The sequence below is a fragment of the Poecilia reticulata genome, linkage group LG7 (genome assembly GCF_000633615.1).
Source record: "Poecilia reticulata strain Guanapo linkage group LG7, Guppy_female_1.0+MT, whole genome shotgun sequence".
Taxonomy (NCBI): domain Eukaryota; kingdom Metazoa; phylum Chordata; class Actinopteri; order Cyprinodontiformes; family Poeciliidae; genus Poecilia; species Poecilia reticulata.
Window position 1 is genome coordinate 4,894,319 of NC_024337.1, and position 12,611 is coordinate 4,906,929.

At 44.0% G+C, this 12,611-nt stretch overlaps 1 protein-coding gene across 5 annotated transcripts in view; it reads right to left on the minus strand.

Moving 5' to 3' along the window:
* The window catches only part of prkcz (protein kinase C, zeta), a 97,850-nt gene that overhangs the window by 4,693 nt on the left and 80,546 nt on the right, over window positions 1-12,611 (minus strand). For all 5 annotated transcript variants that reach the window (XM_008412928.2, XM_008412926.2, XM_008412925.2 and 2 more), the window contains one exon: window positions 6,813-6,928. In XM_008412928.2, the coding sequence (XP_008411150.1) occupies window positions 6,813-6,928 (116 nt within the window). The remainder of the gene's footprint in view (window positions 1-6,812; window positions 6,929-12,611) is intronic.

The following is a 12,611-nucleotide window of genomic DNA, read 5'->3' on the forward strand; positions in this document are numbered from 1 at the left end:
CTCCTCAGGCAGCAAAATAAAAAGCAATCTTTTTTTTTGTTGTTGTTTTTTTTTTGAGAATATTTCTGCTAACAACAAAAGCGTCATCGCAGGTAAATGAAGTGGAACCCCATAAATAGAGAGTGAGGAGTAGCAGAGTAAAAATAAATGGACTCCCTTAGCAACGCTGCTGCTTTCTTCTTCTGTAGCAACAGGCTGTTTACTCATCTGTGTGTGTGCTGGGGGGCTTGGGGGGGTCGAAGGAGAGACGAAACCCAAAAAGGAGGCCTCCTGCTAGAAAGGCTGGGAGGTTTTCTCCCTGCAGACACTGAACGGGGGGCGGGGGCTTTGAAGTTAAAACAAAAGGTGCGCTGAGTGGTCCACCAGGTGGGTGGGAGTCTCCCGTTAAGGGCCACCAGCGGCGTCCAACAGGTTGCCCGTCCCACCCACACGGAGCACCGGGACAAGTGAATAAAACACTACAGTGTCTTTCCTCGAGTGTGCCGAGTGGAATATTGATGAAGCAAATATTTTTCTTCCGTCTGATCTCGTGTGAAGTGCCGCGAGCGTAGGAGGAGGTCAACCAGCGAGACAACAATTGGATTTAGAACACGGAGGAAGTTTCTGAAAGGCAGAGAGACGGAGCAACGGAGAGGGACACAAAGCAGAGAGGAGACGCTCTGGGAGGGGACCAAAACAAACACTGCATTCTTCTCTTCCAGGCCAGGAGGAGCTGAAAGCATTACCAGATGCAGAGAGAGGAGCGCGCTGAGGGAGGGAGGGAGGGAGGGAGGAGGACCGGGGAGGCTGGACGCCACTCAAACCAACACTTTACGGCGTAAACTCAGAGTGACCGTGGGACAGACTGTRGCGTGGAGGCGAGCACAATCACACGAGTCTGAGCAGTTTTACCAAAMACTACCATCAGATTTGCTTCCTAGAGACGCAAAACTTTTCATTTGAGACGGTTTTATTTTAGTTGTTTACAACAAAGGCCATTGTCTAATAAAGAAAAGGTCAGGTTTTAGGGGTTAGACTATTCTCTGGATCTTTACTAATGATGGAAGACAGATGTTTTTCCTGCTACGATGTTAACACCTCATTACAAAAATGACCACAGGAGGATTTTTCCCCAGAGGGGAAAAAMTCCACAGCACTTCCACATGTTGGACTTTTCACTGCATCCGCCGGTGTTCTCTCAGTGATGAGGGATTGCTGAGTCAAAGTGAAACGGAGTGATGTATGGGAATAGTTGGGAATGGATCTGAACAGAAGGAACAGTTCAACCCGGTTAGGAGCAGTTGGGAATGGTTTGGGACGGTTTGGAATGATACTAACAGTATGCAATGGATCAGACTAGTCGGGAACAGTCGGGAGTGGTTTGGAATGGTTTGGGACAATAGTAATGGTTCGGAACRGTTCAGAGCAGTTGGTAACAGTTGAACCAGTTCAGAAGGATTTTGAACAGTTSAGAATGGCTCATGATGGTTTGGAAAGGTTTAGAATGGCTGGGAACAGTTCAAAATGGTTCAGAACAGATTGTAATGAYTTGAAGCGAGTTGGAACGGTTCAGAACCTGTCAGGAGGACAGCGGGGGTCAGCCTGCTCTTTAAAACATGGCTGCAGCTCATTTAGATGGGCATACAAATTAAACTATCAACACATGTCATTCAGATTGAGGTCTAGACTTTTACTAGGCCACTGCAGCACAGATTTTAATTTTGTCCATTCTAGTGTAGATTTGCTGGGGGGAGGACTCTAACACCCAGCCAGTCATCTGAGGCCTGTAGAGTCTGATCTAGTTTCTCTGAGCGCTGCCTGTTCTCAACCTGCTGTTAAGAAATCACCTCATAGGTTTTCCTTCTAAAGAACTGTGCTCATTGAATAAACCTTCTCTGGTTGATGGCAGGAACAGTTGTTTCTTTAGGATCACTGCTCATGTGTCTCCTACTTGACATCGTGTTCACAACACACACACACACACTTTAGCGTGGCTATCTTTGTGGGGACTTTCCATTGACTTCCATTCATTTCTACAGCCTAAACCTTACCCCTATCCTAACCCTATYCCTAACCTAAACTCAATTCACACCTAAATCTAACCCCTGACCCCAAAACAGCGTTTCCCCTTGTGGAGACCAGGCTTCAGTCCCCACAAGAAGCAGTGGGTCCCCACAATGCAGTGTGTGTCGGGAAAATGGTCCCCACAAGGTATTACAAACAAACGCATACACACACACACACGCACGCACGCGCACACACACACACACGCGCACACGCACACACACACACACACACACACAGAGAGAGAACGTACTGCTGCTCCAGAGAGGCAAACTGCCCACATCCCTGCTGTTACTCAGGCCTTCTCACTCGCTGATGATTCAGCAAGAAAATCAATTCCACATTATTAGCAGCATGGGCTCTCCGCTTTCTCTCTTACCTCTATGGAAGCAGTAAAGGTGACCCATCGGCAGTAATGGATCGATATATTACAAAAGGCAGCAGTTTCTCAAACGCTCCGATCATTAAGACTTCACGTTGTTTGTTGGATCCAGGTCATAAAAGCCAGCAATAAGCTCAGACATGGATCAGGATTGGGTTACACAATCTGAGAAMAACATCCTAGAGGAACGGTAGGAGATTTACCGCCACCCCCAGCCGTACATATGGATCAGTCAGGAAACCCGGAGGAACATTCCTGCTGATAAAACCTTCGACTAGAGATGGCCAACCTGAACATGTTGACCAACTGCTGGACTGCAGTGCAAAACTTTTCACAGATGAGTTCCTGTTGATCGTAAAACGGTGTGAACACAACAGGCTCCTAAAGACTCTCCTGGGACTTCTTGAGGTGAGAACAGACTGTAACATGCTGCAAAATAAGAAGAATGGATGGACGGAAGGAGGGCTGGGGGAGGAGGCGGGTAACTGGCAGACTGACCATCAGTGAGCAGCGATGACCCTCACTATTGCTACCTGTCACACACGTCACCTGGACCAGGGACAGAGGACACAAAATGTGCTTTCCTTGGCCGTAGCTGAGACAGCTATTTTCTCCCAGACAGAGATGGCACAAAGACCCCTCCGCCATCTCCCCCACCCCACCATGCAGGCGTGGGCCCCCAGCAATCCTGGCTTTTAATGTAGCAATGTAAATCTCTAACATGGAGGGCTTACACTCCTCTCTCCCCACACAGCTTTCACTTTTCTTTCTTCTCGTGCCAAGCCCATCATGAGTGGGAGCGAGAGGAGACTGAAGTGCTTTTTGCATCACCCCCCTCCTGGCGGGAGTGGGCGACGCCAGCCCCTCTCCTTGGTAACAGAGGGAAGAGAAAGGGAAGGGGAGACAAAGTGCGAGACGCAGGAAAAGATGCGTGGGTCTTTCTTTTATTTTCTCCTTTTTTTTTGTTAATTTGTCTTTCATACGCAGGAGAGCAGAGAGGCATTCTGGGGGATGTGACGCTCATGTGACTCCATCAAACAGCCTCCGCCTGAGACGGTGCTGCAGGCCACYCTGTCCTGCTCCGTCTTCTGATGCGTTGTTTGAGGCCGCGYGAATGTCTCCACTCCTGAACCAAAAGGCGCTCCACACCCACCCACCCACACAGGTCTGTGACATACTCCCCTTATCACACCCTGTCACAACGAGGGGCGGAGCTTCACCCTGCTGCAGCGTTTTAATGAGCTCTGCTCTGAAGTCTGACAAGCAAAGYGGCACCTTCAGACTGAAGGAGACGCGGTGTGACATTAGTTCAGTGCCACCTCACAGGACCGGAGGAAGTTCATGTTGCTCCAGCTGAAGGTGAACATAATGAGGATCCAGGATGGGCAGGTGGGGGCAGCATGTCTGGCAGGCTGCGATTCTACAGGTCAGAGATCTGAACAGTGATGTTCATATCTCAAATATGATGCTGCGAGGCTTAAACAGACCTAAATACTGAAACTGAAAATAATCTGGCATCAATCTACACATCTATTGTCTTCCTATGAAGAGAAGACAAACAGCAGAAATCGGCAGTAATCTGATCAGCCTACAGACTCCTGCAGAGTCGTCCYGTCTTTGGTACTAGCAGACTATGAGTTAGCGCTAGAGTTTATTCAAATCAAAATACTTTATTGACCCGTTGTCTCAGACTGAGGTCAGGATGCTGCAGCAGGTTTTCGTCCTGGGTGTTTCGTCAGCATAAAGCAGCTGGAAGATCAGAAATGAGGCCAGAAAGTTCTGTTAGTAAGAACATCAGGAGGCAGAAGACTGGGACCAGCTCTGAGATGAGAACAAGTCCAAGAGTCAAAAACCTCAACAGGTTCTAGAACCGCTWCAGTCCCGTTCTTTCTAGATGTTCACAGTCCTACAGAATATATGTTTCAACAACACAGAGTTTCATTCCTGTTTAATATTAAACTGTCAAGCCTTATTAAAATGTCCATTTCTTCCTGCTTATGAGAGGCCTGTTTTTTTTAAAGTGTATTATACGTAGCGGGTATTGAATTTTCAGTTCGTCTGTTTTTGAGCAGCTGCTTTGTTCAGAGATTGATGGAAAAAAAACAAAAACTGTCCAATAAATGCTTTGCAGGAGAAGTTTAAATGCTGGAGCCTGAACAATCAATCCTGCATGGATTTATAGAAAAATCTTGTCTAACAAAAGCCTGGTATCTATTGGCAGGCCTTATTAAAGGCGTATGGAAGCTGTTTCTAATGGCACAGAGGAAAACAGGCCGAGCTTGTGTCTTCGTGCTGCGTCTGCAGACGATCCCCAGCAGCAGAGCGCGACTCGTGTCTGTTGTCGTGCCAGATATCCTCAGCCTCTTTTCTCTCAAAGTCGAATCTAAAACAAGAGCTCCTGTCAGGCCCTAAAAGCTCCATGCTGGTGTTAATCAAGACAATGTCCCTGATGGATAAAGACATCAGCCTGAGAACCCCGTGGGGGATGTTTTGCTGTATTTGATGAGAAGGTCCTGTGGGAAGATGGAACAGCATGCAGGCGTGAAGGTAGGACAAGGAGGGGCTTCTCCGTGTTCACCACGGATAGAGGGAACATGTTCCCCCACCACCKCCTATGAAGCCCCCTCTTTCTCCCTCCCAGACTATGTATGTTTGCTGTTGTTAACAGAAAGTATTCATCATMTTTGTTCTTGTCTAAAGGGGGACGTTTTACGCGACAGGAACACTGTGACATGTCCAGATGATGTGTTGCAGCAATACGTGTTGCTATGGTAACAATGATGTAGAGCTTCACAGTGAGACCTGGATAAACATGGATTCCATCCATTCATCCATCCATCCAAAAGTTGGTAAAAGAAAGTGCTCTGGTGGGATTCCAGAAATCGAGTGAACCGGTTTAAGTGAGGAGAATTGTCCAGGATGAGTTGGAGGAAGATGGCGTCTCTGATCTACCACCAGTGTTGTCTTGTCTTGTGTTTGAATGAGAATATCCCTGAAGGAGCTACTGCCTCCATTAATCCTTTACTTTTTCTTTTTTTAGAAGAAACTCCAGGATTGGTGCTCCTGTGTTTTTATAGTTTGTGCTCAAACCCCCCTGCTGACACTGAGCCAGGTTCTGGTTCTGCTGGAGGTTTCTTCCCGTTAAACTGGAGCCATTCCTACCCACTGTTGCCACATGCATGCTCATCATTGCTGTAAAGCAAACCACTGAATGAAACCGACTGCCCGCAGTAAGGTGGAGTTTTTAAAACAATAACTGCCTCAACTAGACTGCTTATCGGACTAAAACCAAATTGAAAAATCTGTAAGTGACTTTATATGTTTATATCATTGGACTTATTTGATTACAGACTTCTGTACATGAACAGCTTCTATCTGCCTTGCAAAGTGCCTTAAGATGAAATTTTTTGTCAATCGGCAYCATTTAAATAAAGTGAACTGAAGTCTTCCTGGTGTCAGTAAATGGCGCTTTGACAGGGAATGACTGAAAGATATAAACTGAATAACTTCTTCAYGCAGATAATCCATAAATATGTTGCTGTATAGACCTATTAATCCCCCTCTCACACACTAATTGGATCTATAGACTATAAAATGATTAAAACAGACATATTCTTCTGAAATGTTTCTGCCCCCAGTTCTGTAGGTACAGTGTATGAGCTCTGGCCTTCAGTCTCTATACCTTCTCCTTCCAACCACGGTAGCAAGTAGCTACAGGTGTGCTAACAGCACAGGCTGCTTCGAATATAGAAAACTGTTGTCAGCTGACATGCTTAAAATCAATCATTTATTTCAGACAAAAACTGACTTAATTCTCTTTTAAAAGAGTCTCCCATTAAACAGGTTGTCCTACTGGGCTGCTATCCGGCCAAGCATTCATTCATTTCTGACAGCTAAAGCAGGAAAATATGCAAAAGACAGCATTTTGATGACRAATTTAGTCATATTAAAATTCAGTTATTTAGTTAAAGTGACCAGGAGAGAAATGTATGAAAATAAATGGCCCGAATGGCACAATCAGTATGGTAACTGCAGCACTTGACCTTTATTTTTTCCACTGCATCACATACAAGCATGATGAATTCATGCAAAGTAGTTCATGCAGGGACTGTGGGAGAAACTGAACTCATTCATTACTTTAGCGGGGAATAAAACTTTAGTAAAGTTTTTTTTTTTCTTTACTAAACCTGCTTTTTATCTTTACTCAGGTTATCTTAGTCAAAAAGTAACGTCTGTTAGATGACAGGTAACATTTCAGTGCAACAAATTGCAAAGAACAAATACGCAAGGGGGAGCAAATACTTTTTCACGGCATTAATTAGAACTACAGACACTTCATATGAGCAGAGAAGAAGTAGAGAAGGAGTAGAGAAGKATCAGTACTCACTCGTCGTCTGGTGTTAGCTGCACTGGTTCGTTGGTAAACTGCGTGTCAAAATTTTCCAGGCCGTACTCATCAGAGATTTGAGGTTTGAAGGGCGCCGTCATCTCCTTCTTTTCCAGCTGAAGAAAAACAAACCCATTAACATGTGTCATTGCCGTGTGCCACAACAGTTTTCCTCTCCAGAACTACGAAGTGGTGGCCATGGAGAGAAGAACAAACAGCCTGTGTCAAAACACAGCTAATGACCGTATTGATTTGTTCTTAATACGCTGTTTGTTTTTGGTCTTCCTCTGTTTTTCCTGCGCTGCCGTTTTGAAAGTTTTCAGTCGAGTTTTAGAGTCTGGCGACGTGCTGTGAGCCGGGTCGGTCCCAGAGGCATATGGCTTCGGACGCGTGTTTGAAAGGTTTCAATGTTTTTGTCCCTGTAGCTCCGTCTCTCTGCTAYGCACYGCACTGTCGCTAACGCTGGCTCTGTGTGACAGATCGCTGYTGCAYGGCAGAGAACATGATGCAACCACGGGCCACTGTCGCCACATGCTCATTCAACAGGAAGTCAGYGACTTGATTTAATCTGCTGGATTTGACTTTGAAATTATATGTACGGTTTAAATGGACTACAAATTTCTGAATAAAGAGGAATTTTTAAAAATGTTTTATTTGTTTTGCAAACTGCCTCGAGGAAATAGTTGTTGCAAACTGGAACAATTTGTTATTATTGTGCTTTACATGTGTCATGTCTCTGGCATTTCAGGCATATCATACTGAGAAGAAGGTTGTTTACAAGAGTCAGGGGCAGATATTCTCTATAAAAATGACATCTTAAGTCCACATCCTAATTGTCTGATAAACTTTACTAAATCCAGACTGACCGTTGGAGTGGTGAGGATGGTGGAAGGTCCCAGCAGCCCCAGGGAACAGAGGCACAGGGTGCTGATCCACCCCGACCCAGACACACCACCATGAAGGTTAAGGATAGTCAGTATGGCAACCAGGGATGGCGGATAAACWGCTTCACTTGAACGGTTTAGTTCYGTCTCCACCGTTAGTAYGCTGAGCAGCACATACGTGAGCATAACTGACAACATTAAGACCCTCCTCTTGGCCCTGACTGTTCCTGAGTGGGGGTGGTGCATTTCTTCAGACAGCAATAATCGCACTGGGGGGAGGTAGAGGAGCTTCATGTTTTCACAGATAATCTGTCTCATATTATACTGTTACAACATTGTAACAGTTTTAACAAGTATAAATTCCCAAATGTGAGATTTTTATCTGGCTTTTATCTTATGATTTATAAATTCACATGAATTCATATTTGGAGACTGTATCAATGACCATATATTCATACTTAATAGCTACGAAAGCCTGTCACACTTTTTACTTTCTTATTAGGAAAAGATATTGCAACCTATATTGTAACCTCTTTCTGTATTTCAATACGACCACGTGTCCAGGGGATTGTGGGTAAATTTAATCCATRTGTCACATTCACACAGTGGACTGAGCTGCTGTTGTTGTTTTCCTTCAGAAAACTACTACAGTGAGTATATCACTGATGGAAATGTGAAGGATCCCCCCTTATTCTATACCAGGGGTCCCCAAACTTTTTCCTGTGAGGGCCACATAACTTTTCCCTTCTCTGGTGGGGGCCGGAGTCAGTTTGTAACAGAAAAAGTGTGACGATTGCAGGAGTGCCTAAATGTCAAAATGTATTGTTTTCCAGAAAGCAGAATCTAATAACTCTCTCTGGGTTCTTAACAGAAAAAATCCAGGAAATAAATAATGACACTATTTATGAAATAAATACMGTATTTCTGGACTATAAGCCTCAGATATCTCTGCCGCTCCAGGTTTTCCACAACGATGCAGCAGCAGCAGAGGGGGGCGGACACCCAAAATTTGAGTCATAACAGGTCAATTGAATATCACATTTATTACGGTTGAAAAAGAAAAAGTTGCCAAGTTTAGATTTAACTGAAYTGATTACGGTAGTTTCCGAACGGTAACTGTAACAATAAAATGCTGATCCTTCTGCTACTAGCATGTGCTAAATGCAAATGGGCGTTTTCTTCTTCTTGGTTTTCTTTTTCTTCTTCTTTTTTTCCTTTTCTTCTTCTTTAGATTTCAACGGCAGCTTGCATCCATTATTGTTGCACTACTGCCATCTATTGGATCCTAATATCTATACCTCAAATTTTCATAATGATCCCAGTATTATTTAAAAAAACTAAAAATCTTCTTTTCCCCCTCAATGCTATTTAACTGATCAACAACATTCTCAAATTTCAATTCCCTATTAAAACCTAATTCCGTTTTAATGGGCGCTTTCTTCKGTGATTTCCAATTTTGACTTCCAGTGATTCACTTCCTGCTAAAGAGCCCCCTGGTGGTTGAAGAAAAATCCACATACAAGCCGCACTGGGCTATAAGCCGCATGGTTCATAGCGGCAAATAGTTCAGAAAATACGGTATACGAAAAAAAATCTAAATGCTCTCTGGTGTTGTTCAGGGGGCCGGACCAAATGTGGAGGCGGGCCGGATCTGGTTCGCGGGCCGTAGTTTGGGGACCACTGTTCTACACACTCRATGCTTGTTAATCTTCTTTTTGCCTAGTGCTGAAATAGTCCCAGAAATATTTGTCCTTCATTTCTCTCGTCAGAACTCATCGTGTTTTTCCCACCTTGGAAGTTTTGTGACAGATTGTCCTGGCCCTCTGCTGATAAAGCAGAGACTCAAAGCCTCTGTGTGATTGTCAACTTCTCTAAAAAAAAAAGAGAGTGGAAGCGTTACTGTTGCCGCATCCGCAGTGAACACATGTTTTGTGTTTGACCCGAGACACGTCTGAGGAAAGGAAAATACCCCTGCACATGTTAGGTGATTAAGCAAACAGCGAGCCCAAAAATAAATACTGTTCTGTTCAGTCCACCTGGTCCTTTCCACATGCGGCGAAAACGGGGGGATTCTTTTTGCGGCAGTGACGGCGAGAGGATAGAAAAACAACAAAATGCTGAATGTAGAGGCAGCAGAATAATTGAGCTGGAGTGATTCAGCTGGGAAACATTTTTGTCTGCTGTGTTTCCATGGTTTCACATCAGTAACTCACCCTTTTAAATATGAGGCTGAGGACATTTTCCTAGAACACAAACAGGTACAATGTTTCCTTCTTCATGCGGTTTGGGAGGGTGTAAGTCTTAGCAGGCAGACTAAACCTGACTGGACATTTGTTTTAGCTTATTTTGGTAATGATCGGGTGAGGGGGTTGTCTTGTCTTATCAGTTAATGCTCACTGGAGGTTCTTTAAAAATGCCATTAATGGCAAAAGCAGAAGATTACATGTTGATCATATCAAAAAGCACAAAATAATCTTTGCGGCGCTAAATTCAGCAAGTGAGTCAATGCTCACTGTTGCAAATAATCATAAAGTCTGTGCACATCACAGCAGAAGTGTGCAACAGATATTCAGGTCGTCTGTGCAAACCTCAATTCAACAAGGCCAAAAGCAGAAAGCAAAGCTGGATGTCCTTCAAGCCCTGGAGCAACACTTGACAGGAAGCGGTTGGTTAATACATGAACATGGATCGAGTTAAGCTCAGAGAGCACTGCGAGCCAACAGTTACCYCCCGCATCCACAAACAGAACCCAGGACCGACCTACATACAAGAACTACCGAGTCCTCTGGACTCCAGCTCCTCACAGAGGGAAAGAAAAACTGCAGAYGTGGACACATTAGTTAAAGCACCATGCAGTTACCTGTTCACTGTCGCCATGTGCTTCCTCAGGGGGAAGAATGACTTTGTTCAGTGGGCTGGGCTTCTTTACAAACATTACTTTGATCACTCTTGTGTTGCATTTAAAATATGATTAGGTGGTGGTCGTTTCAACTCGGTCCTGTTCGTCTATATCAGCCTTGTGTAAAGTATGAGCTCCAGTCCAGGTCTGGCTCCAGCTGCCACCCAGAAAATTGGACCAAGTAAAGTGAGAACTTTTGTATTTTGCACATCTGATCTAACAAAACTTGGTGTTATAAGAATCCAAGCTTCACAGAAGCCGTGACTCATTGAAAGAGAAGTGAAAAGGTCAGTCTTTTTGTGATGTCTCTTGTTTGGGCCTATAGTTGAGTGAGAGAGGCCTGAACACAGCAGCTCACTGCAGCGCTGCCCATCAACTACAATCTGACCTACAAAGCAAAGGGATTCACTTAGGAAGCTTTCCTCACACAAACATAATTGGGATTGGTGTAAAAAGAAGACAATGTAGGAGTTCAATTACCAACATACAGTAAGTGTGCCAACAGAGATAGGAGGCATTGAATGTTTTTATAACACTCAGTGTGTACTATACTAATAGGGGTCTCCAGAGAAAGCCCCTACTAGTTTATGTAAAGCACTTTGAACTGCCTTGTTCTTGAAAATGTGCTGCATAAATAAAATGACCTTATGTTACCTACAACAGCAAAGATCTTCCAGTGAGCGAGAGACTTTCTCTAGCTGCTTGTGCCAAGTCACTTCCAGTTATTCCTTGTTGTGTGATGAGTTAAGGACTAGAGCAAGACTCAGGTCTGTAGGGTACAAGTCTAAGTTAGGTGAGAAATCTTATTTTTGCGACTTAAACGCGACTCATGTCGGCGTTTAAAACTTGAGTCACCATCTGTGCTGAATCCTAATATAACCCCTGGTGCTGATAAAGCTGTTTTTTTGTTTTGTTTTGTTTTGTTTGTTTGAACATGATCTGTTGAACTGTCACTACACAGAGACGCTGTGCTGCAGATGAAGTCATTCCCACTTCACTGTTACTGACAGCAGTAGTGCAGAGAGACTGACTGTTCTGTCATTAAAACGACGGGTGGCAAATAAAGGTTGGGGGCACAAAGGGTTGTCATATTCTACTGCAGGCACAAACAAACATGTCTAGAAAAGGTCTGGAAATATCTTTATAGGCTTATGTTTATTTTAACTACACCATTCTGTTATCGGCAGCTGAGCAGATACTTTTTTTGTGTGTGTGTGTCTCAGCTCGTCTGGAGGGAACGTTTCAGGCCAAGTCATCAGAAGGCAGTTTGTACTAGTTAGCACACATGTGGGTTAATGGGAACCTCTTTCTGATTTCATTCATTTTGTTAATGAACTCACTTGTGGGCCGGACTGAAATCAACATGATCAGCAGGCATAATGTAGTTGGTACCAATGTGCCTCAGATCATCATCATCTGGTGGCAGAAACCTTAATTATACTGTCAATTTAACCATCTGAAAATAATCGTTTACGTTTATTTTTACCTTGAAATTGATCTCTTATTGAGGGCGGCATTCTCCCTCAGAGTCTACTATGCCGTTACATTTCTATGTGGTTGTCATGGGCTACATTATGGTAGCCCRGGATGGAAMAACTCATTAAATCTGATGAATAGGCCTGTATAGCATTCTAAATTTCATGTAAGTGTTAATTTCTACTATTGCTGATTAAGCTTTTTATAACATGAGTGATACCTTCCACCCAGCCCCCATGCACACACACGCACAAACACACACACACACCAAAGAACCAGATAAGGTTAAAGTAGAAGTCTATGACTTCAAATTACATCTCAGACTCGCCTCCCAGCTCTGGACATCTAGCACAGAACCCAGCCTAGTTAAGCAGCCGCCTAGCTTCTTCTGATTTTATTTTTCAGATCCTCACAGATAATGTTGGAAGTGCAACCTGTGTTTGCTCAGGAATGGAGTGCTGGCTGGATTTGGGGTTTTTAACAGGCTGCTCAAGCTAAAAATACATAGAGGCAATATTTMATCTAAGAATGGAAATGATT